Raw genomic sequence first — 26,535 nt, 5'->3', positions numbered from 1 at the left:
AATCCACACAAGCTGCGCGTGTTCCTCACAAACTCAAAAACCCCACGTGCTACCTAAGATTGAATCCTATATTGCCACGAGCGGGGGCCTTTTTGGGGAGGGGGGGGTGTGTGTGTGTCAGACCGTGGACAGGCAGGCGTGGCAGTGGGCTGGTCCAGGGCGCACAGAGGGGATGAAACACATCAGGATCCATTGACTTGGTATCAGCTGAGGCCCTGAAACATCCGACAAAGGAAACGTGGTGTTGGGGAGCACAGCTTTGATTTTTTTTACCACAGCTGCTGATTCTGAGGGCGCTTCGTGGGCAGTGGGTGTGCCGCACCCACGCAGAGGACACCGTCCTGAGGATGCACTGAGGTGAGGAGCCTACAATGCATCCTGATATTTGTGTCTCAGAGTGGAACAAGCGGTCTTGGAGAAATTGCTGGGCGTAGCATGATGTCTGTGTCTGATGTTTACAGTCATGTCGTTGTTCATACGGGGCATCACGGCTTTCTGCGCAAAGGATTTAGTCTGTGATTCTATTAAAAATATTAAACTCGTTTTAGTTGTTCGTTGCACAGCAGCCTCTCAAAATCGCTTTATTGTGCCTCTGAGGTCCCGTATGAGCAGACTGTGTTGTGTGTTCAGAGCCTGGTGTGTGCTAAAGCCATGATGGGTCTAATCTCGCTTAATAACAATCCAGTGATGGCTTTTCGTTTATTTAACAGGAGCTCATTCTAGCTGGTGCAGCCTACCGATGTGTTATGGTTTTTTGTTTTTTTTTACAAAGAGGAAAGTCGCGCAGTGATATGTCGTCGCTGCTGTCCTCTGCATGTTGCTGGGTGGCCATTAGCGGATCCTCGCGCTGCTGGTGCTGAGGCTGTGTTGCTAGGCAGCCATGCAGAGCCGCGAGCCGCCAGAGGATGCTAACAAAAGAAACAACAACAACCTTAAAAAACTGCATTGTGCTTTCACATTGAAATGTGGCGCTGCAGAATACACAAGCTGCACATACATGACTGTGATCAATAATCAAGCTTGTGTCTCTCCCTCCTCCCCCCATGTGGCACAGGGTGTTTAGGGAGTCGAGGAAGATTTGATTCCCCCACAGCAGCACAATGGCAGGCAGAGAGCCAATCATGGAGTCCCTCTGAGTCTCAGCTGTTGGGTTAGGATAGACGATGATGTGAAAGTCAAGGCCCGGGAAATAGGCCCGCAGGGACCCGTTACTATAGTTGTAGTGCTGCCTGAAGACACACTCTCCTCTTCAGTTCACCTAACAAATGAACCTTTTATATTTGCACATTAACACTCAACTCCCTCTGCTTGACTTAAGGGAGGGGAGGATTGTTATGAAACTAACATTAACCCCAAAGAGGAGCAGATTCTGTAAGATTCCAACAGACTGGGAAAACAACATAATGATTCATTTTGAGTAAACTATTCCTTATTAAGAGTGTTGTAGTCAAAACCACACTAACCGGGACCAGAGTGCTCCGAGACCGAGTCAAGACCAAGAGCATAAATATCACAGAAAAATCATCATCTTGTGTGCAGTGGGCGTGTCACTCACATTATGAATGACTAGAAGTTATTTATTCTTTTTAGAAAGAGGGCGTTTTCCTTCTAGTCACAGTAATGACGTGGAATAATAGCCTCTCAGTGGTGGTCTTGACCGGTCTAGATTTAAAGGGGACATATTCTCCCCCTCCTCCACCTTTTCCAACAGTCCCCTGTGGTCTAAATGAAACATCTGTGCTGTGCTTTGGTCAAAATATAACATGAATCAAGCACCAGAAGAGGTTTGTGACCCTGTATAAACCAGCTCTCTCAGAACGCTCCGTTTTGGTGTGTGTGTCTCTTTAAATGTAATGACCCCCGCCCCTGAGTTTTCCCAGTAGACATCACTCCTCTGTAGTGAGAATAAAAATGGCGGACCTGCTCAAAAGTTTTGTTCTAGTCTGGGGGTGGAGTCCATGGGTGGAGATATCAGGAGAGGGGAGGGGCTTTTTTATTTTATTTTTACCAGAATTCCACTGTGACATCACAAGGAGAGCACATTTGAAACAGAGCATTTTTCTCTGTGTTGTAAGACTTATGCAGACCACAAACAAAGGACTGGATGGGTTTATTTCACATGTTGTGGATCAGTAGACACTCAGGTTACACAAACATATGTTCAATAACACTGAAGAAGAGGATTTTTCATGATATGTCCCCTTTAAAATCCGGAGAAAAAGAGGATGGCTGCTTCTCATAATAGTTTTGTAGAAAGACTAGAGACACATATCATCGTTAGAAAAACATGGTCAAGTGGATTTAGCAGATATGTGACCTTTTAAGATTTAAATGAAGCTCAGTTCTCCGGGGTGCAGCTGGTGTGGTGAGTGAAATATAACTTTGCACAGTCAACAAAATGTATTCTAGCTCTACATCATTTATGCATTAATGCATTTCCTCCTGTGCATGCAGCATTTCTGCAAAGCACTCAGCTCAATCCGTGTTAAGAGGAAACGTGTTCACTTCTACTGTACAGCGTCTGAAACAGCTTGACCTCCCTCGTGTGATATCTACATGTCATCACGGCTTCCTCTTCTGTGGGTGAACCTAAGGCTGGACTACTGATTACTTTGAAAGCCTTTCTCCCAGCTACATGACAGACATTTAAGTACCTTATGAGCCGACTCGTACGTTGAGATCCCAGAGGCAGAGGTCTTCTGATATAGAAACCAAAGCGGGGCAGAGCATTCGCTGTAAAAACTCCAAAACCGTGGAACAACCTTACCCGAGGAGATCAAGTCAGCTGAGTCAGTCATCTCTGTTACATCACTTCTTAAGACACACTTTTACCCACGAGCATTTCCTGGTTTTAGTTCAATTTTACATTTAAAATTAATTTACAATAATTTTATAAATGTTTTTGATTTCTTAATCTTTGCCTTGTTTATTATTCCATGACCTGCCTGTGTTTACATTGGCTTTATTATTGCTGTCCTCTGAAAGTCCTTTGTAGGTTAATTTTGGAAAGTGCTCTATAAATAAAGGTCGTTATTATTATTAAAAAGATGATGTTATCATCGTAGATCAGGATCCATCGCTGATGAATGAGCTGCTATTTGACGATAACGGCTCCAAGATAAGGTGGACATATTTTCAAACCTCCATATCGGGACACTTTAATTTGACCACTAACCCACATATATGGATCCACAGATCAGTGTCCTGCACTGATCACACGATGTGGTAGGTAAAGGTTTCCTCCTGAGCAGCTCCTTTAAGTTGGTTGTCAGCGATGTTTTCTTCCTGAAGTTGATCGTATCAGAGCAACCTCCGGCCTCCACCAATTGGTTTGTCCTTATTTTAATCTGGTGCTGTATGTCAGCGTTTCCATTGCAGGTCAATGAAATTGGAAACTTGCAATGTGTGCAAAACGCAGGATATTCATTGGCTGGTTCTTTTGGAAGGAAGCTGTAGCTCTCCTGGAGCTCTTTGGAGAACGCTGACTTCTTTTTCAGTATGACAGCTCACCTACGTGTCATTACACAGCAGGTCCTGTTAGCATGATAAGCTAGGCTACCTGTCGTTACTCAGCAGGTCCTGTTAGCATGATAAGATAGGCTACCTGTTGTTACGTAGCAGGTCCTGTTAGCATGATAAGCTAGGCTACCTGTTGTTATGTAGCAGGTCCTGTTAGCATGATAAGCTAGGCTACCTGTCATTACGTAGATGGTCCTGTTAGCATGATAAGCTAGCCTACCTGTCGTTACTCAGCAGGTCTTGTTAGCATGACAAGCTAGCCTACCTGTGGTTATGCAGCAGGTCCTGTTAGCATGATAAACCCTGAGATTGATTGACACTTGAACAGACCAATCAGTGTTGAACTTTGACCTGGGGTGCATCAGTGATGTTTTTCTATCGGTAAAAACAGCAACGGCCTTATACAGACAAATCAGTGTTGTTAGCATGCTGTATGGACAGGGACTGTTCAAAACCGGATCATACTAGTGTTTAATAGATATTTTTGGGGACTCGGGACCAAGAGGCAAAATCTGGTCTTGAAAAATGAAGCCAATGTGGGAGTGCAAAATCCTGTAGTTTGTGTACACATACACACTCATTCAAAAAGCTGTTTTTACAGTGAAGTATCTTCAAATGTACTCTTAAACCAAAAGAAGGCCGAGCGTTTGATGCTTGAGCTCCTCGGCTTTAAAACGACCTGAGGATCTCAGACGAACTCCATCAGTCGTCGTCTTTAAATCTCTTTTGAGGACTTATTTTAACATTAGCCAACTTGTTTGAGTAGTTTCTGTTTAATTCTCTCTGTCTTCTTGTTTTATAGCTACATTCTTGTTTTTAGTCTCAGGGTTTAATGTTCTGTAAAGTACTTTGTAACCTTTGTTTAGATAAGTGCTTTTTAAATAAACTTTATTATTAGTATAATTTTAAATGTTCACTGTTGTCCCGTGTTGGAAACCTGCGTGTAGAGAGACTTGATCGTCCTGGAGCTGTCTCATCATCTGAATGTGATCCACTAACGGGCCGTAATGACATCAAGCTCATGAAAGGGAAGACGAGGGAAATCAATCAGGAGCTACTCAGGTCATTACTCAAACCCATCTGCCTCTCAGCTGGATGTGAGTGCTCAGACCTGCAGAGACCACCGAGAGAGAGGGGGGGGGGGGGGGGGGAGTTGTTTACAGAAGAGGGAAAACGTGAGGGACTGATGTGCATCAAACAAATTCATGCTCACAAGGGACGTAACGATTCACTCAATTCACTATACGATTCTCTCACGATTTATTTTACAAAATGAGACTGAAGACAGATGAAGACACCTTCTCGTTGTGGTGTGGATTAAATGCTGCATCATGTTGGTTGTGCTATTTGTGTAGTTCTCTGTCCACACCTCCGATTTAATAGACGTTGGTGCGTCCTCAATTTCTAAATCTTGCTCTACAGCTTCCATGATAACGACGGCTAAAAGATAGCGCCCTCTGCTAATTAAAAAACAGTATTGTGATTAATTTTTCAGAGTACTGATGTGAACCTTGACATCTCTCTTTTTTTATCCAAAGATCTCGGTGCAAAGCTGAGCATCAGATCGGTCAATCCTTGTGTTCTTCTGAAGGATCCAACTCCAGAAAAATATTTGTTGAACGGCTTTAGCGTTACTGAATTTCTGATTGAGCACTTCTGGTTCAAACCCAGCTCCAATAGACGAGGAGAGTTTTAGTAAAATGATGATGCAGCATGCTCTGCCTTTATCACAGTGTGATGGAGGATTGAGTGGAAGCCCCCATCTATACCCCCACAGAGAGAGAGAGAGAGAGAGAGATAGAGAGAGAGAGGGGGAGAGAGACAGAGAAGTAGAGGGAGAGAGAGCGAGCGAGAGAGAGGGCGAGACAGAGACAGAGAGATAGAGGGAGAGAGAGAGACAGAGAGATAGAGGGAGAGAGAGCGAGCGAGGGAGAGAGGGAGGGTGAGAGAGAAAGAGGGGGAGAGAGAGAGAGCCAGAGAGATCGAGGGAGAGAGGGAGGGTGAGAGAGAGGGGGAGAGAGAGAGAGACAGAGAGAGAGAGGAGAGATAGAGGGAGAGAGCGAGAGAGGGAGAGAGAGAGAGACAGAGAGATAGAGGGAGAGAGAGCGAGCGAGGGAGAGAGGAAGAGAGAGAGAGAGAGAGAGAGAGAGTGAGAGAGAGAGAGAAATAAAATCAAACACCTGAAGCTGAGGGAAACATCTTTGTGTGTTTTCTGTATTGTATAGTAGTCCGTATAGTGTTGAATGTGTTTAAATATGTGATGAGATGTGAGACCCGGGGGCTTCTGACCTCTGGATATGGTGCACTTTATCCAGAAGGTCCATTAAAGGTTTAGTCATCTGTCAGCTCGTCTCATTCCAGAGGATGTGATGGCACTTTATTTTCTGCTGCTGGAGTGATCCTCTTAAATGTTTGAGGCTGAAATCAGTCAAGGGAGACAGTAACACCAGACAGGAAACACTGGGGAAAGAACTACAAAATAAAACAGGAAACACTGGGGAAAGAACTACAAAATAAAACAGGAGACACTGGGGAAAGAACTACAAAATAAGTCAGGAAACACAGGGGAAAGAACTACAGACTAAAACAGGAAAAACTGGGGAAAGAACGACAAACTAAAACAGGAGACACTGGGGAAAGAACTACAAAATAAGTCAGGAAACACTGGGGAAAGAACTACAGACTAAAACAGGAAACACTGGGGAAAGAACTACAAACTAAAACAGGAAACACTGGGGAAAGAACTACAAAATGAAACTTAAATGGTGTATTCTAATCAGTATAGAAACCATCTTATAAGTCGCCGTTATCAAACAAAAACCATCGTCATTACCATCATCATTATCATCATAAAGAGTTGGGTCTTTAGCTTTTTCATAAAGATGCAGACTCCCCACAGAGAGGCTCCTGTCAGACTCCCCGTCTGACAGGAGTTCAGACCAGAAACTGCGCTAACAACTGCATCACCATGCAGCCCTGAAGGAATACCAGATAAATAACAATCCAAAAATAAACAATATAGTTAACATCAGAGGTTGTGGAAAAATGTATACAGTATAGTATCGTGATATTTTGCATGCCGATATTAAACCGTCTAATGGCCGCCAAGTATCAGTATCAGTATAAGTATAAGTAGCAAACAGCTTTTTTAATTTGTAATTGCTGAAGGGGATGCATGGTTCATTTTGAACAAGTTGCATTGTTTCCTGCAGTTGTCCAGTCATCCGTACATGTTTGTGTTCAGTTCAGTTCATTAAGAGTGAGATACCATCAGATCAGATTGTGAGGAGCATGCAGCCTTTACAGGGTTTTACTTTCATCACAGTGTTGGTCCGTCTGTGGGCTTGACTCTCACTGTGTAGAAATAAAAAGACTGAAGTGAGATGAATAGACTGAGACTGAACAGGTCTTGGTTTTGTTTAATTTTGTGGACATAATATGCAGCTTAAAAAGTTTCAAATCGCATTGATATTGAATTGTGACTCAAGTATCGTGGGGCCTCAGGTGACTCCCAACCCCTCTTAAAATGATCTCTTAGATATTAATTTATCAAACTTTATAGAGAAATATTGAACGATGTTACCTCATGTTGCATATTTTTTATGTTCATTTTTAAGTTTTTATTAAAAATTATTATTATTCAAAGTAACATGAACACTGGTTTACAGCTGGGGCCCGTTCTGCTGCACAAAAGATCACATCAGACGACAGAGGAACGTCAACACAGACACTCAGGAGGGAGAAAGGGGCGGGGCATAAAAATTAACAGATACAAGTGAAATCAGTGATTAAAGTTTGTCCATCCCTCGGCCTCAGGTGGTGTTTACCTACCTGCTCTAAACCTATAACTGAGTTTGTTGTCCTGATGTGAAGTGAGCCATGTTGGAGTCATTGAGACGATGTAGAACAGGAGAGAGGGTGTGGTGTGTGTGGGACCTTATCTGCCCCCTGCAGCAGTGTGTGTGTGTGTGTGTGTGTGTGTGTGTGTGTGTGTGTGTGTGTGTGTGTGTGTGTGTGTGTATGCATGTGGAGTTGAGGAGGTTGGTTCGGGGTGGGGCCATCTCTTTTCAGAAACATCTTTTACGGTAACTCTTGACTCTTTCTCCAATTACCGAGCTGTATCCCGAGCTGACTTCCTGTCTGTGGTTGTGACGCCGCCGGCTGCACGGGAGCTCTTACTGCTAATGCTCCATTTGCTTTAACTCTGCATTTCCACCAGCCGCTGCCCTGAGGGATACGGCCTCCTTAATGTGAGGGTAGGTTATTTCATCTTAATGCTGCCGTTTGAATAGAAACAGAACTCCCGGCTCAATGTGTAGTCCGACATGATGTTTATTTTTGTACCTGCAGGAGGAGACTCGGCTTTCATGTTAATGCACGATACAAAAGGATTTGTTGGAGTTGATTTCTACACGACTGAGCTTATTGATTAAACTGACAGCTGGTATTTGATCCATCGTCTGTGCTGGTTAGCTCCATAGATGCTGACAACCTCTGGGCCACTTTGCAGAACTCTTGTGAGCACAGGCTCAGAAAGAACCATAAATATTCTGCTTCCTGCACTTCTGTTCATTGGGATAAGCCTCGTCTTTATTTAATCCTCGCAGGATTCATTCTGTTATTTCTGTCCATCTTACCCGACCCATTACTGAGACACTTTACATTTAACCTCCTTTGCATGCTCACTTGATGCCGTACCTGGTTAAGATTTTCGTTTCAAAATAAGTCTGGGATGAAAAAAAGGGATCACCATGGCAAAAGAGAGATCAGTGATTTGTTAGTGGCTTGTTGTGTTCTGTGAAAGCATGGTCGGTTGATTTGTTGGACAACATCAGGCATCTAGACTCTGGAGTCTGTCATTTCTCAACCGATGGACTCTTTACTCAGCAGTCTCTACCATCAGTGTGTGAATGTGTATGAATGGATGAGTTAATACTGATGGACTCTTTACTCAGCAGCCTCTACCATCAGTGTGTGAATGTGTATGAATGGATGAGTTAATACTGATGGACTCTTTACTCAGCAGCCTCTACCATCAGCGTGTGAATGTGTAGATGTGACCTGCAGTGTTAGTGTTAGTCTTCTGACTTTCATTAGTCAGAAGACCACAAGGTCAGAAGAAAGAGTGAGTCCAGTTAACAATCGTTTCATGTGTTTTGGGCCTGTGTGCGGTTTATTATGCTCTGTGAAGGTACTAGTCCTCAGGCCAAAACGTGTCATGGTACAGAACCACACTTAAAAGTTTAAGATGTTTTTTTTTTTTAATCCTCCCTCATAGCTGTTTCCTCCCTGACTCCAGTTGTTGTGCTAAGCTAAGCTAACCAACTGCTGGTTGTGGCTTCATAATTTACACACACTTTAAAATAAGAGGACAATAATTATATTGATGGTTTAGGTCATGGCTGGATGGATGGATGAAGTAATGGATGGATAGATTATTGATGGATGGATGCATGGATGGATGATGGATGGATGAAGTAATGGATGGATGGATTATTAATGGATGGATGCATGGATAGATGATGGATGGATGGATGATGGATGGATGGATGATGGATGAAGTAATGGATGGATGGATGGATGGATGATGGATGGATGGATGAAGTAATGGATGGATGGATGGATGGATGAAGTAATGGATGGATGGATGGATGGATGATGGATAGATGAAGTAATGAATGGATGGATGATGGATGGATGGATGGATGATGGATGGATGATGGATGATGGGTGGATGGATGGATGGATGGATGGATGATGGATGGATGATGGGTGGATGGATGGGTGGATGGATGGATGATGGATGGATGATGGATGGATGATGGATGGATGGGTGGATGGACCGCTTGTTAGAAACAGTGATTTAGATGGAAGAGGGTCACAAACAATCCATGCTGGATCAGCAAAATGACGGAGCAGAGAGGAAAACAAACTGAGAGTTTGTCAGCAGCAGGATGATTGGTTGAAAGTGGTCGTGGTGAAATGTGGTTGGTTTAATACTTGAGAGTAAATGCCCTGAATCAGCTGATCCCCATGTGGGAAGAGACAGAGGAAGAGAGATCAGTAGAGATGGAGCGATATGAATGAGCATGAGTCACTTTGATTTGATTGTGATGGCAGAATAAAGTGCTCTCTCAGCAGCATTGCTAACATGCCTACTTCTTTCTTCACAGCTTTCCCCCGCTGCTTCTTGGTTGTAAGTCCCCAAAAGAGTAGAAGATGAGCAAGTCTCCCACCCCGAAAAGCACCCCGGTGCAGCGCAGCCCCAGCGATGGGTTCCCCGAGAGCCTCCCGTCTCCTCAGCACTCCACGCCCGGCTCCGGACCCCAGCACAAGAAACGCATCTCCAGCCTCCTGCAGAGTCCGGTGAGATGTCTGCTAGTCTCTGTGTGAATGATTTATCGTCTCCCGCTCCTTCCCTCTAGACGTGGTAACCTCCTCACATTATCCTTCCTTCCCTATCCTTTATCCGTTCTCAAATGACAGCATGACTGTGTGTTTCTCTGCATATGGGAGAGGGCTCCAGTGAGGATACATTATGCTGAGGAAGTAGTGTGTGAAGTGGACAAGGTGACCATGAAGTGAAAGGAGAGTAGAGAGTGTCTGACTCTTGTGAGCGTGTGTAGTGTATGTGTTTGTGTTGATACTATAAAACGTATACTGTGTTTGTGTGTGTTTTTTTTGCACAGTCATTCAGGGAGGAGCTGGATGTGCTGATCCAGGAGCAGATGAAGAAGGGCGGCAGCTCGTCCAACCTCTGGGCGCTGAGACAGCTGGCTGATTTCATGGCCTCGCATGGCTCTCCGGCCGCCCTGCCCGTCTCCCCATCCAGTACGTACACACGTCCGTCCCTGCGCCTCATCGCTTCTATACATCAATCAATCAATCAATCAATCAATCAATCAATCAATCAATCAATCAATCAATCAATCAATCAATCAATCAATCAATCAATCAAACTTTATTTGTTCAGCACTTTTCATACAACAAATGCATCACAAAGTGCTTTACATCAACATTTAATCAAACAGCAACAACATGACTCCCCCACCCCTATCCCACAATCCAAAAACTAAGGTCTAAATAACTAAATAAGAAACGTAATGAGGAAACGCTATCATTTATTCTAAATGAGGAAACACAGGAGGTTCAAAATGTAATAAAACTATAAAATGAGATTTAGTTAAAAGCTCTACTAAAAAGGTAGGTCTTGAGTTTGCTTTTAAAAATGTTTACATTGTGTTCTACATACATGCAGTAATTGGGATCATAAAGGAGGTTGAACCATTGTGTGTGTGTGTGTGCGTTACTGCAAAGCATCCCTTCACCTCTGTAATCCACTTTGCATGTCTGAACTCACCTGGAGAAAGGCGACCTCATCTGTTGTATGGATGGTTGGCCTAGATAATCCACTATGGCGCAGCACTGCAAAAACGACTTCTTAGCAAGTGTAGTTATCTAATTTTTAGTATAAATATCTTAATTGGGGGCGCCGGGAAGCCTAGTGGTTGGTACGGAGGCTGTTGTCCTCCAGGCAGGCGGCCCGGGTCTTAAATCTGATCTGTGGCTCCTTTCCCGCAGGTCACCCCCCACTCTCTCTCTCCCACTTTCTGACTCTATCCCTTGTCCTGTCTTTCTAATAAAGGCGTAAAAAAGCCCCAAAATGAACCTTTAAAAGCATATTTCTTTGCTTTAAATGAGCCACCTTTACCTGGCAAGTCGAGATAAACGATAAAATATTTTGAGATTTTACAAGCCAACAAAAAGGCCTGAAATGTTGTATTAAGTAAATATGTGTCAATGTGCATGAAAAATTATTAGAAGTAAAACTTTGCTTGTCCTATTAGCAGATTCTTCACTCATTCAAAGCAATCTAGGCCTTTATTTCCCCCCTCGTTATAACTTAAAAAAAGGATTTGATTGGATTTGTCAAGTGTGGCTTGTAATTCGTACAATGAGAAGCTTTGACGAGAAAGACGACACATGTATTAACTAAGATTTCGATTGTTTGCAGTAATAGGGTTCGACTGATATGGGATTTTTGGGGGCGGATATCAATATTGATATTCTGGGGAGAGAAAAAGCCGAAACCGATATACCGGCCGATATCTTCCATAGATCTATGTTCGATCTGTAGAGATAAATAGATATAGATATACACGTATATTGTGTTGATCTCTCAGATGCAGTTATTAAACACTTGGACAAGATGGTCACTCAACTGGAAAGTAACTGAACTGATCATTTACAGTATGTGCATCACCACTCGACACTCTGGAGAGTGATCATGTTTGTTGTAATCTATACAGCGCCCTCTGCTGGTGACAGAGAACTGCTCGTGTTATACAATGAAACTCAAATGAAATGCTTTTTGACTGGTGAATAAATCTCTATTACGCCGCATATCAGAGATAAAATTAGCCGATACTGATAGTCACTTGATATGCAAATATCGGCCGGTATTATCGGCTTAACGATTAATCGGTCGAGCTCTAGTGTCTAACCATCTTCTTCACTGTGATCTAAAGAGATGCAATACGTTTACCTACAGTATGTCCATGTATCCATAGCAATCTTTCTGCCCATTTAAGGAGAGGGGCTGGTTTGTAGAGATATGATACAATGGTGTAGAGGAAAAGTTGATCATAAATCAGTTCACACACCGTCCTCCTCGCTGCACTCACTCTGAGCTTGTCTTCTTGTTTCTCTTGCTAACACAGACATGATGATGGTGACGCCCATCAACGACCTGCACGGCTGGGAGCCTGGCAGCATGGTGAAGGGAGAGAGGCTGATGCGCTGCAAGCTGGCCAGCACCCACCGCCTGTTCGACCTCTTCGGCTGGGTGCAGATCAGCCACACATGCCTGACTGTTAGTTTCACTTTCAAATTAAACTCCTCCATAAATCCTTTTTTGATTCTTACTTTCTGAGGCAGGACACATCCTGACTGAACAGACCACATCAGTGCATTGGCTGATGGTCATCAGAGCGATTCATAAAATCAGCGTCAGTCATCAAATGATGATCTTAACCGATGTCCTTCCTCCTCCCTGACAGCTGCGTGTTAGCAAAGAGCAGGAACACTTCCTGGTGCTTCCAGACGGGCTGGCCTACAGCGAGGTGTCCGGATCCAGTCTGGTGAGTAAATAAATCAAAGGAGAGAGAGAACTGGGCCGCATGTGACACAGTTCAAATGTGATAATATAAGATTAGGTATCTTAGTTTTCAATTGGTGTTCAATCCAGGTTGGAAAGCTGCTTTAAATTCCCCATAATCAAATCAACAAAAATGTTCCCCATTAACACCTATCATTCCTAACATACATTGGATGGGATCTGGCAGGCAGCCATAATGGATGGATGTGCAATAGTAGTGAGCGAATGCAACAAAGTACACCGCAAGTAAAAAAAAGCTGAAGAGAGCCAAATTATCTACATGAACATAAAACACGCTGCAAAGTCAAGAACACCCAAACACAGAAAACAATTGCAAAAGAAGAAAAAAAAAAAAGGCTGCAGATTTCCCTCAGCGTTTCTTCAGGCCTTGAGCACTTCCATCGAGATGGCTGAATTTTGGCATTTTGGTATTGTTGTTTTCTTGTATACATTTTTTTTTTGATTTCACACCCTTTATGTATTTGCAGAACATTTGATGTTATAGTAATGTAGTCAATGCAGCCATTTGCAGGTCACTTCCCACTCACACACACAGATCATGAATGTTTCTGTGCGGCTGTGGTTCAGTTGTTAGCGTCGTCGTCTCTCAACAGGAAGGTGGGCTTTGAGGTGGGAGGGTTCGATCCCCGGCTCCTGCAGCAACATGTCCAATGTGTCCCTGGGCGGTATAAATGTGTATGAATGGGGTTAGTTACTTCTGATGGTCTCACTACTTGTAAGCAGTCTGTGAATGGATAAGTAGAGCTTTGAGTAGTCAGGAGACTAGAAAAGAAATATACAAGCTCAAGTCCATTTACCATTTAACCATTTGTGCTCACAGGAAAACACAGAGCAGGCACTCAGACATTGGAATCTCTCAAAACACAGCAGCATTTTTTTTTCTTTTACTGTGTTTAGGAGTTGTTGTCCTGACCTTGTTTGTTTGTTTTTTTGTGCCTCATTTGTTATGTATATGTCACCAGTTTGTCACTCTGTTGCACCCAATAACAAATTAATAAATAAAAAACACAGCAGACCACCTTCACCTGTAGACAGATGTAGCTTTATTAAAGGCCACCCACACCTGTGATAAGTTAGTCATGTTGAAAACTGCATGTAAAAGCTGCAGACGAGGCTAAGATTTCAAACTAAACAGAAGTCGACAATGTTTCCAAAAAGTTCACTCTTGGCTCTCTCTTAAAAACCAGGAGCTTTGTGAACACTCGGGGGTTAAAAGTGGCATAAGAACAGTTTAAAAAGTCCTGTTTGGTTTCCAGGTGAAGGTGAACATCCTGGGGGAAGTGGTGGAGAAAGGCAGCACCAACCTCGGCGTGGACACGGAGAAGTTCAGCCTACACTCAGCCATCTACTCGGCCCGGCCCGATGTCCGCTGTCTGCTTCACCTCCACACACCGGCCACAGCTGCGGTGAGTCGGCGCGGGGCCACGAGGCCGGCGGAGAGAGGTTGGCGTTAGCCAGTGAAATCCAGTTACATTTGGAAGAACGAGGGATTCAATCCACACTTTGTAACCCCTTATCATACAAGAAATCTAAAATATGGAAGATAAACAATAACGTAATTACTGACTGGTAACTGTCTCCAGGTGTCTGCGATGAAGTGCGGCCTCCTGCCTCTCTCCCATGAGGCTCTGCTGGTTGGTGATGTAGCTTACTACGACTACAACGGAGTCATGGAGGAGGAGGAGGACAGAGTGGAGCTGCAGAAGAGCCTTGGGCCGACCTGTAAGGTGAGCACACTGCAGAGGGAACAAAAGACTTCACAAACCTAAAGCTCCGATATCATCACCCCGAGTCAGCAGTTAGTAGCTCCTGTGCCTCCCTTGAGGGTGGAGAGTGGATATAGGTAAAGGCATGAGGGGACGAGATCTTGCTCTAAGTTAATTATTGGAGCTCCTGCTGCTAAATGGCTGAACTTTGGGGGGCGGGTCTTATTGTGCCCTCTCCTTTATAAAGATGAAAGTTTATAAAGATGTTTTTGTGTCCATGTTAATGTTGGTTTCATGATGTGTAGGTTCTGGTGCTGAGGAATCACGGCATTGTGGCTCTGGGGGAGTCTGTTGAAGAGGCCTTCTACACCATCTATCACATCCAGGCTGCCTGCCAGATCCAGGTACAACACACACACACACACACACACTAAAACACATACAGTCTCTAGGGACCAACAGCTGAGGTACTGGAGACAAAGTGCTACCCCTGCATGTGACTGTAGGAGAGTGCGAGTGGGACATAGTGTAGATACACCTGGGCAGTCGCCCTTCTCTTGCAGCCCTGTCACTGTAACACAGCCAGCAGCTCTGCACTGCAGTACATCACCATACAGACGAGTGGCATGCCAAGAGACACTGCAGTAATCCTTCAGGACCAACTCAGGCCCGTGGGGAAGGTCATCGATCCTTTACACCACAGTCTGTTAGGTCAAGGTTCACTTGGCTGGTTATAACCTCAAAGCAGCTTTATTTAAAGGTCCAATCAGTGAGATGTGTAGAGAGTGAAATGATAAAGGTATCTTACTATCTGATCAGACATTAAGGAAACATGCTATGTTGAAGTGCTGACTTCTCTGACAACAATGCAGCAGCCAGTATGTCCTCCTTCTAACTTTAGATTCTGCTCCTGAATGCTCTGGATTTGTTTGGACCAGAGAAGGTAGGCGCTTTTAAGACACACCCACACGGCCGTTTTGGACGCCCCTCAGTTTTCCAGATATGAGAGCAGTTATCAGGTCAACAGGTGTTGCAGCGATGGAAGCGGTCAAGAGAAGTGGTTCAGATAGAAGTGATTGTACCCGACCTAAAAAGCCTCTGCATGTTTCTAATAAGCTCCACGAGCAGAAACGTGCTCAAACTAGGATCAATATTGGAGATGCTTTTGAAAAATGGAGAGAGGTTAGACAACAGAAAGGTTTACAGACCCATGCAGAGCTGGATAAACACTGAAGCTTCAGTGTCCACCACATGACAATCTGCATGAGCATCAACACTAGAGAGGAGGGGGGGAGACAGCTCTCTACAATGTTTAGAATTTAGACTGCAGTACCTATTTTAACCACTAGGTGTCAGAGTTACATACGGCTCCTTTAACTTGAATCAAGTGAAGCTGAGGTTCTAAATCTGGTTTATCTTGTCTGCAGACGACGGCTTTGTGCAGTGCCGGCGGTGAGAATAACCTGATCCTGTTGGACCGGACCATCCATAAACCCAACATAGCCGGCACCGTGGGCTGGGCCGGCTCCACCTTTGGACCGCTGCACAAGAGCCGCATTGGGGAGCATGAGTTCGAAGCCCTCATGAGAACTCTGGATAACTTGGTACGTCTTAGTGTTACTAAACACAGATATGAATACAGTGATAATTGAGTTTAATTCACTTGACACAGATTAGTGTAAACACAGTTACAGTATGTCATGGTTGCTCATAAGCTTTCTTGAGTCCTTTAAGGGCGCACTCACACTAGGCCTAGTCTCCTGTCTCATGCTTTATTGAGTCATTTTAGTTAGACTGGACTTTGGGGGTCAAGCTTGCTAAGGCATGGTGCGGATTGCCTAGTGTGAGTTTTTCCTAAAATGACTATGGATGCACTGATGTACCGGTTGAACATCCTTACGGTCCAATATTGACCCTGCTGACAAACGTCGGCCCATCAGCTAATAATGTGTCACGCACCGTTGCCATTAGCTGATGTGTATTTGTTGTCTCACATCAATTTAATGCTGGCAAGCTAATACTAGGTAAATGGAAAAGATATTTGACACTGCAGGTCACACATTCACACACTGATGGTAGAGGCTGCTGTGTAAAGAGTCCATCAGTATTAACTCATCCATTCATACACATTCACACACTGATGGTAGAGGCTGCTGAGTAAAGAGTCCATCAGTATTAACTCATCCATTCATACACATTCACACACTGATGGTAGAGGCTGCTGAGTAAAGAGTCCATCAGTATTAACTCATCCATTCATACACATTCACACACTGATGGTAGAGGCTGCTGAGTAAAGAGTCCATCAGTATTACCTCATCCATTCATACACATTCACACACTGATGGTAGAGGCTGAGCCACAGCTGCCCCATCTAACTGCTGATACATAGAAGAGGTTTTTTTTTATTGGGCAGAAGAGGTCACGTTGGACCATATTGTGGTCTTGGTGCTGTCTCGACTTGGTCTCAGTCCCTAAATGTCTCGGTCTTGCCCTGCCTTGGTCTTGGTCTTGTCTGGGTCTCGGAGCCCTCTGGTCTCTGTTATCCTGGTCTCGGTTAGTGTGGTCTTGACTACAACACTACTACTAGGGGTATAAACGGTGATGTCTCAGCCTCACCCTGACTTCATAAAACACGATTTAATGAATGTGTCAGTGAGATAATGAGATTTTCTTAAATTCTAAGTGCGTCAGTCTAAAATGTTTTTAACTCCCCCTTGATGTGTGTGGGAGATTTGCTGATTCTCACAAACTGCAGGAGGTGTGTGAGCTGCTCCTCTTCATCCAACCCGCTCACTGTGGAAGCTGCGTCTGTTACCACTCCTCCTCCACTTTATTAAAGAAACTCACCTACCACCCATAATGTCAATATCTCACTGAGTAGATCAACTTTCTATGAAGATATATGGAGGGTATAAAATGGTGTAATGATGCATTAACCTGGTTTCATGTTTAATTCAATTGCAAATGAGAGAGAACATGAACTCTCCTTTAACTGCGGAGGACTATCTACGGTGAGCCTAAAGGGACAAATTACCAAGAGATGAATCGTGATTAACTAGTTATTATTGACAGCCCTAGTTTAAACTCCTTTAAAACACAGCAGTTGATAAAAACAGGTCTTGTTATATTTTTCAGGGTGGTTATTGAAGACGGAGCGAGGTGATGTGTGAATCCTAAAATGTCTTTCTCCTCGTGTATTTCAGGGCTATCGTACAGGCTACGCCTACCGTTTCCCTGTGCTGCTCGAGCGGTCGCGGACGAGGAGGGAGGTCGAAGTGCCCGCAACCGCCACGGCTTTTCACCAGTTTGATGACGACGGGGTCCACCCAGCTCTGAGGCAGCACCCGTTTGCTCAACGCCAGCAGCAGGAGAGGACCCGATGGCTCAACACCCCGAACACCTACCAAAAAGTCAACCAGGAGCAGGCCAGCCCGGGACACCGCACCACTGTGAGCCTCCGGGTGCCTTCACTTTAGATTTACCTAACAGATTGAGTCAAGGAGAAAGAAGGTTACAGAGCAGTCCTGACGTCCATTGTTCCCTCTGATGTAGCAGATAATGTGACATGGAAGTTGTGACCTAGATGATTCTTGCTACAAGAGGTAGCAGAAGGTAGTCTACCGATTAATAAATCATACATCCAGTGTCTCCTGTGTAAATGTGTCTCTGAGTCATGACTGTCTACAATGAGGGAGAAGCTCGAGTCCCACTGGCTGTGTTGTTGTCAGAGCCGTGTTTACATGGACGGGACGGCCGGCTCCTCCCCTTGTGTATAAAAGCTGTTTTAGTCAAGAACTAGAGAGAAGAAGAAGAACATACTCACTGATTATTTGGATGTTAGTAAGAGTTTTTAGATCACGATCATTCTGTGTCAGTTTACATGTAATGTGAAGCTACAAGCTAACTAAAGAGTGCTAACATGAGCATGCTAACACAACAATGCAGGACACAGGTGAGCCAAGGGCAATTTTGTGCAGTTGTGCTTGACTCATTCGTGTGAACGGGAGTGGAGAAGGGTTTGAGGTGTGTCTCTGTAGGAGAGCGGAGGCTTCAGTGTGGAGGAGGTGTGGTCAAACAGCAGTTTGTTTTGGTTTCATGCTGGTGCTCAAGGGTGACATCTACTGGATCAAAAAGTTGCTCAGTCCTTTAAAGGATATTTAAAGAAGCTGGAGAGCAGAGGGCTAAAAACTAGCAGGAGAGATTAATGAGCTATGAGGAGGAAAAAGGCTTAACTCATCCAAATGTGTGGAGCTATTTTAAGAATTATGACCTGTGCGTGGAGGAGACTTGGTGACAGAGTAATTAACTCGCCGTCTCTCTGATGTTTTACACAGAAATCTGTTTCATTTAATGTAGAATCCACCAGAGCTTTTTGATTTGTGCAGAGGTTGATGTACAGAGTGTTTGTTTTGTGCTCTTTGGAGAAAGGATGAAGCAGAGCTGCAGCGATGAGTCCTCATGGAGACAAAAACAACATGAGCCTGGTTGCCTTACATCAGTGGGAGGAGCTTAACTCGCCCCCTCAGTCCCTCCCACCCTCCTCTCTCTCCTCTTCTCTGCATTGCAGGGGAAAGCCCACTGCTCTATTTTATGACTGCTGCAGTGCAGAGTCTGCCCTCTGGTGGACAAATGACATGTCAAGGCTGCATGAAGAAAAAGACAACGAATAGTTTTTTAATCGAGCAAGTAACTTCAATTCTGCAAAACCCAGACATAATCCTCCGTACTCATGGCCTTGATAAACATTTAAAAAGGTAGTTTCTAATATTAAAAATGGATATTGACATGTTGTTTTGTCCTTTGTTTTCTCGTGTTAGTGGTTGAAAGCAGAAGAGGTGACCCAGGCCGGCAGTACATCCATCAAGATCGAGACCCCAAACCAGTTTGTGCCTCTTTTCACCAACCCTCAAGAGGTCATCGAGGCACGGAACAAGGTGTGGCCTCTGCTTCTGTACCCCACAGTCCCTTTCTGTGCCGTGTGTGTGTACTTTAACATGCATCAGAGATGTTACCAAATACTTTGTTCCTCTTCATAGATCCGACAGCAAAATCGTCAGGACATGAAGACAGCCGGACCACAGTCCCAAGTCCTCGCTAGCGTAATAACAGTGGACAGTCCTCCGGTAAACTGCAGCCTCACTCTCCTTTATTTCCCTCCTCTCCATCCCTTCTCTTTGGCTGAAGAGTCAATGCCGTGATTTTGTGTCTCTTCTTGTCGTACAGTCTCCAGTCAGCCCGCCGAAACTTCCTCCGGAGCCTGAACCTCCAAACCCCTTCAACCAGCTGACAGACCATGAGCTGGAGGAGTATCGCAAGGAGGTGCAGAGGAAGCAGGATGGAGGGACCGACGGTATGACCTTCAGATACACTCAGCTGACTTTATTAACTCCATGAGTTGTATTTGTTCACAGCAGATTTCTGTTTATTCTTGAACAGGAGTTATCCTCAAAGCAGAATTAGAGTAAAGTTGCATTCAGATGAATCATTTGGTTACCAAATATGTCATTCACAGAGTGACCATACGTCCCGAGCTCCGTATCTCGAGTCCCCACAAATATCTATAAAGCACTAATACGTCCCGGTTGTAATCAGTCCCTGTCCCGGTTTAACCAACCACAACACATCATGCTAACAACACTGAACTGTCTGTATGTCAATCAATGTCGTTGGTAAGGCTGCTGCTATCTAAACCAATAGAGAAACATCACTAAAAAAGCTCAACACTGATTGGTCTGATCATGTGTTAATCAATCCCATGGTTGTGGCCGTTGCTTAGCTAGCCTAGCTTATCATGCTAACAGGACCTGCTGTGTATCGACAGGTAGCCGAGCTGCCATGCTAAACGGGAAGTCAGCGTTCTCCAAAGAGCTCCAGGAGAGTTCCGTGTCTACCTAGCTTCTTTTTTTTTTTTTTTTAATTAAGTGGCAGCGTCAATTGTTTTAAGTGAGTAGAGAGCTGTCGCTGCAGTTAACAGCCACCTGGAGAAAAAGCGCAGTGCCCAACGTCTTTTATTCCAAGTGCTCCACCATTTTTTGAGCAACTGTACCGAGCGCTCAAGTTGAAAATCTTTCAACTTTTCAGAAAGGCACTGATGACGTCACCAGTGCTCTTTTCTAAATGTATGATATTCCCCTAAAATAAAAAACATGCAGTAAAAAGTAACGGAGCAGTGTCGGTCATACAGCGGTCGTTGTCAACAGACTGTTGTCATAGAGACAAGAGGGACGCGCAGTGCTTTTCTTCTGAGCGCAGAAACGCTTCATGCAAACACTCCCGAGCGCACAGCCAGCGCTTTTCTTGACGGTCATGCAGCAGATCCTGTGAATGACTGCTGGAGCTGAGGCGGGTTTTAAACCTCCTGACAAACCGTTACACGGCGCCCGCCTGTCAATCAGGTCAGCTACAAGCCTTATTTTGAAGCTAAGCAATAACCGAAACATCAAGATTGATTGTGTTGTTAGCATGGTGTGTTGTTTTGGTTGGTTAAAACTGGGACATTTCATAGCTATTTGTGGGGACTCAGAACACGGAGCAGGACAGTCCCGGTCACCCTGGCCATGCAGACTTATTGTCATCTGCACTTTTTGGCAGATAGCCATAAATGACCTGAGGTTAAGGAGGAACTTCAAAGCTTAAAAGACTTGTTTGAGATGTTGCTCACTAAAACATCTGTTTTTTCATAATCCATTCATGTCTTGACTGTCGTTTTTCAATGTTGTTATATAAGGCTCTCTGCAAACTTTTGGACATATAGTGTATCACTTGATGACTCACTTTCACTGATAATGCCTACTTTCTTCTGACCTTCCTGAAGGAAGCTGTGTGAAGCATTTAAATCCCGATGATTGCCGCCTTTTCAAAATAAACTTACTCCACGTTAATTTTTATTACATGGTCAAAAAGAGATTAAGATGCAAAAACAGACTTCAAAATCAGAGCTGTCAGCATTAACTAGTTAATCACAATTAATCTCAGGTTATTTTGTCCCTTCAGGCTCACCGTAGATATTCCTCCTCAGTGTCTCTCTGTAGTCTCAGTGATGTAAAAGAAGGACCCTGCTGCATCTTTGAATGTCTCATTTCACTTTAATAAACTCTCAGACAGCTCAGCTGACGAGTCCAAAGTAATATCCACCTTATGACATCACACATTGACCTTATGACATCACACATTGACCTTATGACATCACACATTGACCTTATGACATCACACATTGACCTTTGTTACCGTTCCTTTAAGCTGTTTGACCTCAGTTTGGGATCCCTAACCACTTCCAGTTTCTGTGCTTAACTTCATGTCCTAACCTTCCATCTACAGGAAGGGCCTTACTTTATTTCAAAATAAAAGCACACAGCAAGTAAAGTACTCACTGCTTGAGACAGTACAAAAATTATATTCAAATTCTGATCTGTGACTGTAAGTAAACAACAAAGAGAGCAGTCTAGTCCTGTTTTTTTTGTAAATTAAGATAAGATTTGTTTTGATTTGGGCGATGTAAGAATAATAAATAATAATAATAATAAATGTGATTGGATTGATTAAAAACATACTGATGGTCATTCTGAGGCTCTAAATGCGACACACAGCCTCCTTCTGGAAAAAAAAAATGTCACCCACGACTGTCTGTTCACTTCTTTGTGTGTCACTAACCTAACTTCTTGCACAGCCGAGCCCTCACTGTGTCTGTGTGTCTGTGTTTGTACAAGTAGGGGAGGAGGTGGCTAGTGACAAGGAGTCTCCCCCTGCTACCTCCCCCACAAAGGGCCCTCCCCTCTCAGGTGAGGCTTTGCAGAGCGGCGCTGACTGTCTGCCCTGCTCGCCTCGCACGCAGCGCTCATACCAGCATGTGTTACACCTCCTCTTGTGTTACACCTCCTCATGTGTTACACCTCCTCATGTGTTACACCTCCTCTTGTGTTACACCTCCTCATGTGTTACACCTCCTCTTGTGTTACACCTCCTCATGTGTTATACCTCCTCTTGTGTTACACCTCCTCATGTGTTACACCTCCTCATGTGTTATACCTCCTCTTGTGTTACACCTCCTCATGTGTTATACCTCCTCTTGTGTTACACCTCCTCATGTGTTACACCTCCTCTTGTGTTACACCTCCTCATGTGTTACACCTCCTCATGTGTTACACCTCCTCCTCATGTGTTACACCTCCTCATGTGTTACACCTCCTCTTGTGTTATACCTCCTCATGTGTTACACCTCCTCATGTGTTACACCTCCTCATGTGTTACACCTCCTCTTGTGTTATACCTCCTCATGTGTTACACCTCCTCATGTGTTACACCTCCTCTTGTATTACACCTCCTCATGTGTTATACCTCCTCATGTGTTATACCTCCTCTTCTTACACCTCCTCATGTGTTACACCTCCTCCTCATGTGTTACACCTCCTCTTGTATTACACCTCTTCATGTGTTACACCTCCTCTTGTGTTACACCTCCTCATGTGTTACACCTCCTCATGTGTTACACCTCCTCTTGTATTACACCTCCTCATGTGTTATACCTCCTCATGTGTTACACCTCCTCCTCATGTGTTACACCTCATCTTGTGTTATACCTCCTCTTGTATTACACCTCTTCATGTGTTACACCTCCTCATGTGTTACACCTCCTCTTGTATTACACCTCTTCATGTGTTATACCTCCTCATGTGTTACACCTCCTCCTCATGTGTTACACCTCCTCTTGTATTACACCTCCTCATGTGTTATACCTCCTCATGTGTTACACCTCCTCCTCATGTGTTACACCTCATCTTGTGTTATACCTCCTCTTGTATTACACCTCTTCATGTGTTACACCTCCTCATGTGTTACACCTCCTCTTGTATTACACCTCTTCATGTGTTACACCTCCTCACGTGTTACACCTCCTCTTGTATTACACCTCCTCATGTTGTTTTTATAAAATGGAACACACTTGATGAAGGTTCAGAGGGACCGAAACATTGGGATATTATTTTTTAATACACTGGTAGTGAGTAGTGTGCAAGATTTTTTTCTTTTCAAGTTTTATAAAACCTAAAAACGTTTCTGAAAAATGAAAATTTGTCACAAGCTTTGTAAAAGTTTGTCCCACTTGGTATATTGGGTGTTCACTTCAAGTTATTATGTAGCTAGTTCCAGGATTTTACTCCTTTTACAGAAAAAGTTGTTTGAGCAAAAGTTTTTTTTGCAAAATTAAACTTTCCAAGCTGCCCTGCTGGATCTGCTGCAGCACTGAAGTCTTAGGAGCGAGTTTAAACATTTTCTAATCCATTAGCCCGAGAGCCGATGGTTTCTCCCTCCATTAATACACCATAAGTAGATCATTTGTGAGTCTCTCTGCATAAGAGATGAGAGGTGGTATTTTAACCACGAGGCCCAAACGATCCTCCCAGCTGCTTTCAGGTTTTGTCTGCATGTGTGATGTTGATATCTGTGTCATAAAGCATCATTTGACTGACGCAGATTCAGCTAATGGCACTAACAACCTCTAATGTTCAAGAAGCTTTGCTAGCAAGACACATGACCCCGAATAGAGCAAGAAGATAAATGCATGCACAGATTTCATGATGAGCCAGAATGTCTTTACGAGCCTTTTGTCTCAGTCACTGTTTTTCAACCCTCTGAAGTGAAATCCATCTGTCATTATTCACGCTGTTTCTGTTCTCAGTTTCTGTATCTGTTCTGTTTCTGTTCTCTGTTTCTGTTCTCTGTTCTCTGTTTCTGTTTTCTGTTCTCTGTTCTCTGTATCTGTTCTCTGTATCTGTTCTCTGTATCTGTTCTCTGTTTCTGTTCTCTGTTTCTGTTCTCTGTATCTGTATCTGTTCTCTGTTTCTGTTCTCTGTATCTGTTCTCTGTTTCTGTTTCTGTTCTCTGTTTCTGTTCTCTGTATCTGTTCTCTGTATCTGTTCTCTGTATCTGTTCTCTGTTTCTGTTCTCTGTTTCTGTTCTCTGTATCTGTATCTGTTCTCTGTTTCTGTTCTCTGTATCTGTTCTCTGTTTCTGTTCTGTGTATCTGTATCTGTGCTCTGTATTTGTTCTCTGTATCTGTTTCTGTTCTCTGTATCTGTTCTCTGTTTCTGTTCTCTGTTCTCTGTTTCTGTTCTCTGCATCTGTTCTCTGTTTCTGTTCTCTGTATCTGTTCTCTGTATCTGTTCTCTGTATCTGTTCTCTGTTTCTGTTCTCTGTTTCTGTTCTCTGCATCTGTTCTCTGTTTCTGTTCTCTGTTTCTGTTCTCTGTATTTGTTCTCTGTTTCTGTTCTCTGTATCTGTTCTCTGTATCTGTTCTCTGTTTCTGTTCTCTGTATCTGTTCTCTGTTTTTGTTCTCTGTTTCTGTTCTCTGTATCTGTTCTGACACTCCTTCATATAGGGCACACTTCAAGTGTTTTTGTCTTGTCTCAATAGTGAGTACAAAGAAACAGTTTGGCAACCCGCTTATCATAAAGCATCATGTTCATCTGCTCTGACATTCCTTGCATGTAGTGTCGCAGCTCCAGCTGATGTTTTTTTTTCCACTAAATATCTGTTCTTCTTTTTTTCCTGCTTTAGCAGAAGAGGCAAAACCCGACTCTCCAGCCATACAGAACGGAGGCGAGGAGGAGAAGCAGACGACGGAAGAGCTGGAGAAAGGGATGAAGGCCCTCTCGACCAACGACACGTCCTCCACGCCGGCAGCTCCGCCCGCTAAACTGCAAGGCGGCACGCCTGAGGGCTCTCCCTCCAAGTCCCCGTCCAAGAAGAAGAAGAAGTTCAAGCCTCCGTCGTTCCTGAAAAAGAGCAAAAAGCAGAAGGAGAAAGCGGAGACCTGAGGGGGCGCGGTCGACACAGACCTCGGTGAAATAAACCTCCTGTGAAACATTTGTTAGTGTGTGACGGATGAGTTCACCACATCAGATGCATTCAAACACCGTCGTTCACACGCACGCGGCGTTCTAAAAACATTTGACTGTAACATCAGTGGTTACATCTCTGCAGGTTACAAACACTAATCATCTCTTTCACAGATTCTTTCACTGAGGTCTGATGCTTCGTTTCGACACTCCACGTCTCGTCACACAAACAAAACACGGTGTCCCTGAACTACTCACGTCTTATTTTCACCTGCTGTGCTATCAAACTACCATTACCTAACTTCAACGTGTAGACGGTCACACACGTTGCTTTTCTCTTAACACTCGGGTTACACTCGTTTCATACCGTTTTATTTTTTATCCACAAGTCACAGTCAGAACATCTCGTTAAATGATGCACCCTTCTACCATGTATAGGCACTTAACCACATGTATATTTACATTTTAGTACATTGCATTTGTTGATCATCATAGACATCCTTCCTCTGTAGTCACGACTTGGTTCTAGGTGTTGCAGGTGTTGCCTACTATGTGCGAGCACAGTTTGTGTAGAGATAAACTCATAGCTCCTCTGAATGCTGGTTCGGTGTTAAACTATCAGCCTATTGAAATTACTACAGCAGGGATGAACAATGAAAAAATGAGAGCAGGGGAATATACTGGCTAGCCATAAAAACAAAACAATTCGCTCTGAAAGCCACTAAAAAAAAACGAAGATGCATAACAAATCTCTTGCTTGCCGATGCAGTTTCTCCCCGTAAACGAAGGTATGACGGTACTAAACATTCCACTTTTTTCTCGTTTTCTTTGAAATGTACGTGTGTATGCAAAATACCTCTTAACAGTTGTAATATTTATTTTCTGTTTTAAGTAGCTGTTAGCAAAAAAAAATGCTGATGTGCGATGTTTTGCTCATGGTTTTGAATTTATTTATTTGACATTAGGATGTATTATGTGAGTGTTTCAAGGTTCCCATGTATCAGTCATTAAAGATCAACTTTGATTTAAAACCAGCTCGATGTTCAGTTTTGTTTTTTTTGCTTTGTCCTCCTCTATAATTTGATCAAATGTTAAAGATGCATTGTGGAGAAAAGGGGCGGCTGTGAAAAGTTTCTGTGGCTCAGTTGGTAGAGTCAGCCCTCTCAACAGGAAGGTCGAGGTTAAGATCTTCAGCCCATGATGCAGCCACCACATGTCTGATGTGTCCTTGGGCAAGACAGTTAACCCCAAGTTGCTCCTGCTGCTTCATCTGCGGCGTATGAATGGATGAGTTAA

General features: G+C 43.8%; 1 protein-coding gene across 7 annotated transcripts; it reads left to right on the top strand.

Moving 5' to 3' along the window:
- Nucleotides 1–93: 93 nt before the first annotated feature.
- On the top strand, nt 94–26,273 carry add2 (adducin 2 (beta)). 7 transcript variants are annotated; one of them, XM_020636384.3, is made up of 15 exons: nt 94–357; nt 9,693–9,885; nt 10,209–10,350; nt 12,240–12,391; nt 12,579–12,659; nt 13,954–14,103; nt 14,281–14,424; nt 14,709–14,807; nt 15,831–16,007; nt 17,610–17,855; nt 19,224–19,340; nt 19,443–19,529; nt 19,630–19,756; nt 22,113–22,184; nt 24,962–26,273. In XM_020636384.3, the coding sequence occupies exons 2-15, from the start codon at nt 9,739–9,741 to the stop codon at nt 25,216–25,218; spliced, it is 1,998 nt and encodes a 665-aa protein (XP_020492040.1). In that variant the 5' UTR covers nt 94–357; nt 9,693–9,738; the 3' UTR covers nt 25,219–26,273. The 7 variants fall into 7 exon arrangements, with proteins under 7 accessions (XP_020492040.1, XP_020492041.1, XP_020492038.1 ...); XM_020636385.3 differs by having other exon boundaries at nt 95–357; nt 22,116–22,184; XM_020636382.3 differs by having other exon boundaries at nt 95–357; nt 24,959–26,273.
- The last annotated feature ends 262 nt before the right edge of the window (nt 26,274–26,535 follow it).

The sequence above is a fragment of the Labrus bergylta genome, chromosome 2 (genome assembly GCF_963930695.1).
Source record: "Labrus bergylta chromosome 2, fLabBer1.1, whole genome shotgun sequence".
Classification (NCBI taxonomy): Eukaryota; Metazoa; Chordata; class Actinopteri; order Labriformes; family Labridae; genus Labrus; species Labrus bergylta.
This window is presented reverse-complemented; position numbering and strand designations above follow the sequence as displayed.

What these genes read in the sequence shown, in the direction of transcription:
- add2 (XM_020636382.3), top strand. Translation starts at nt 9,739, where the DNA reads ATGAGCAAGTCTCCCACCCCGAAAAGCACCCCGGTGCAGCGCAGCCCC. An exon ending in TAACAGTGGACAGTCCTCCG is followed by an intron (nt 19,530 to 19,629) that starts GTAAACTGCAGC and finishes CTTGTCGTACAG; the next exon opens with TCTCCAGTCAGCCCGCCGAA. An exon ending in AAAGGGCCCTCCCCTCTCAG is followed by an intron (nt 22,185 to 24,958) that starts GTGAGGCTTTGC and finishes TTCCTGCTTTAG; the next exon opens with CAGAAGAGGCAAAACCCGAC.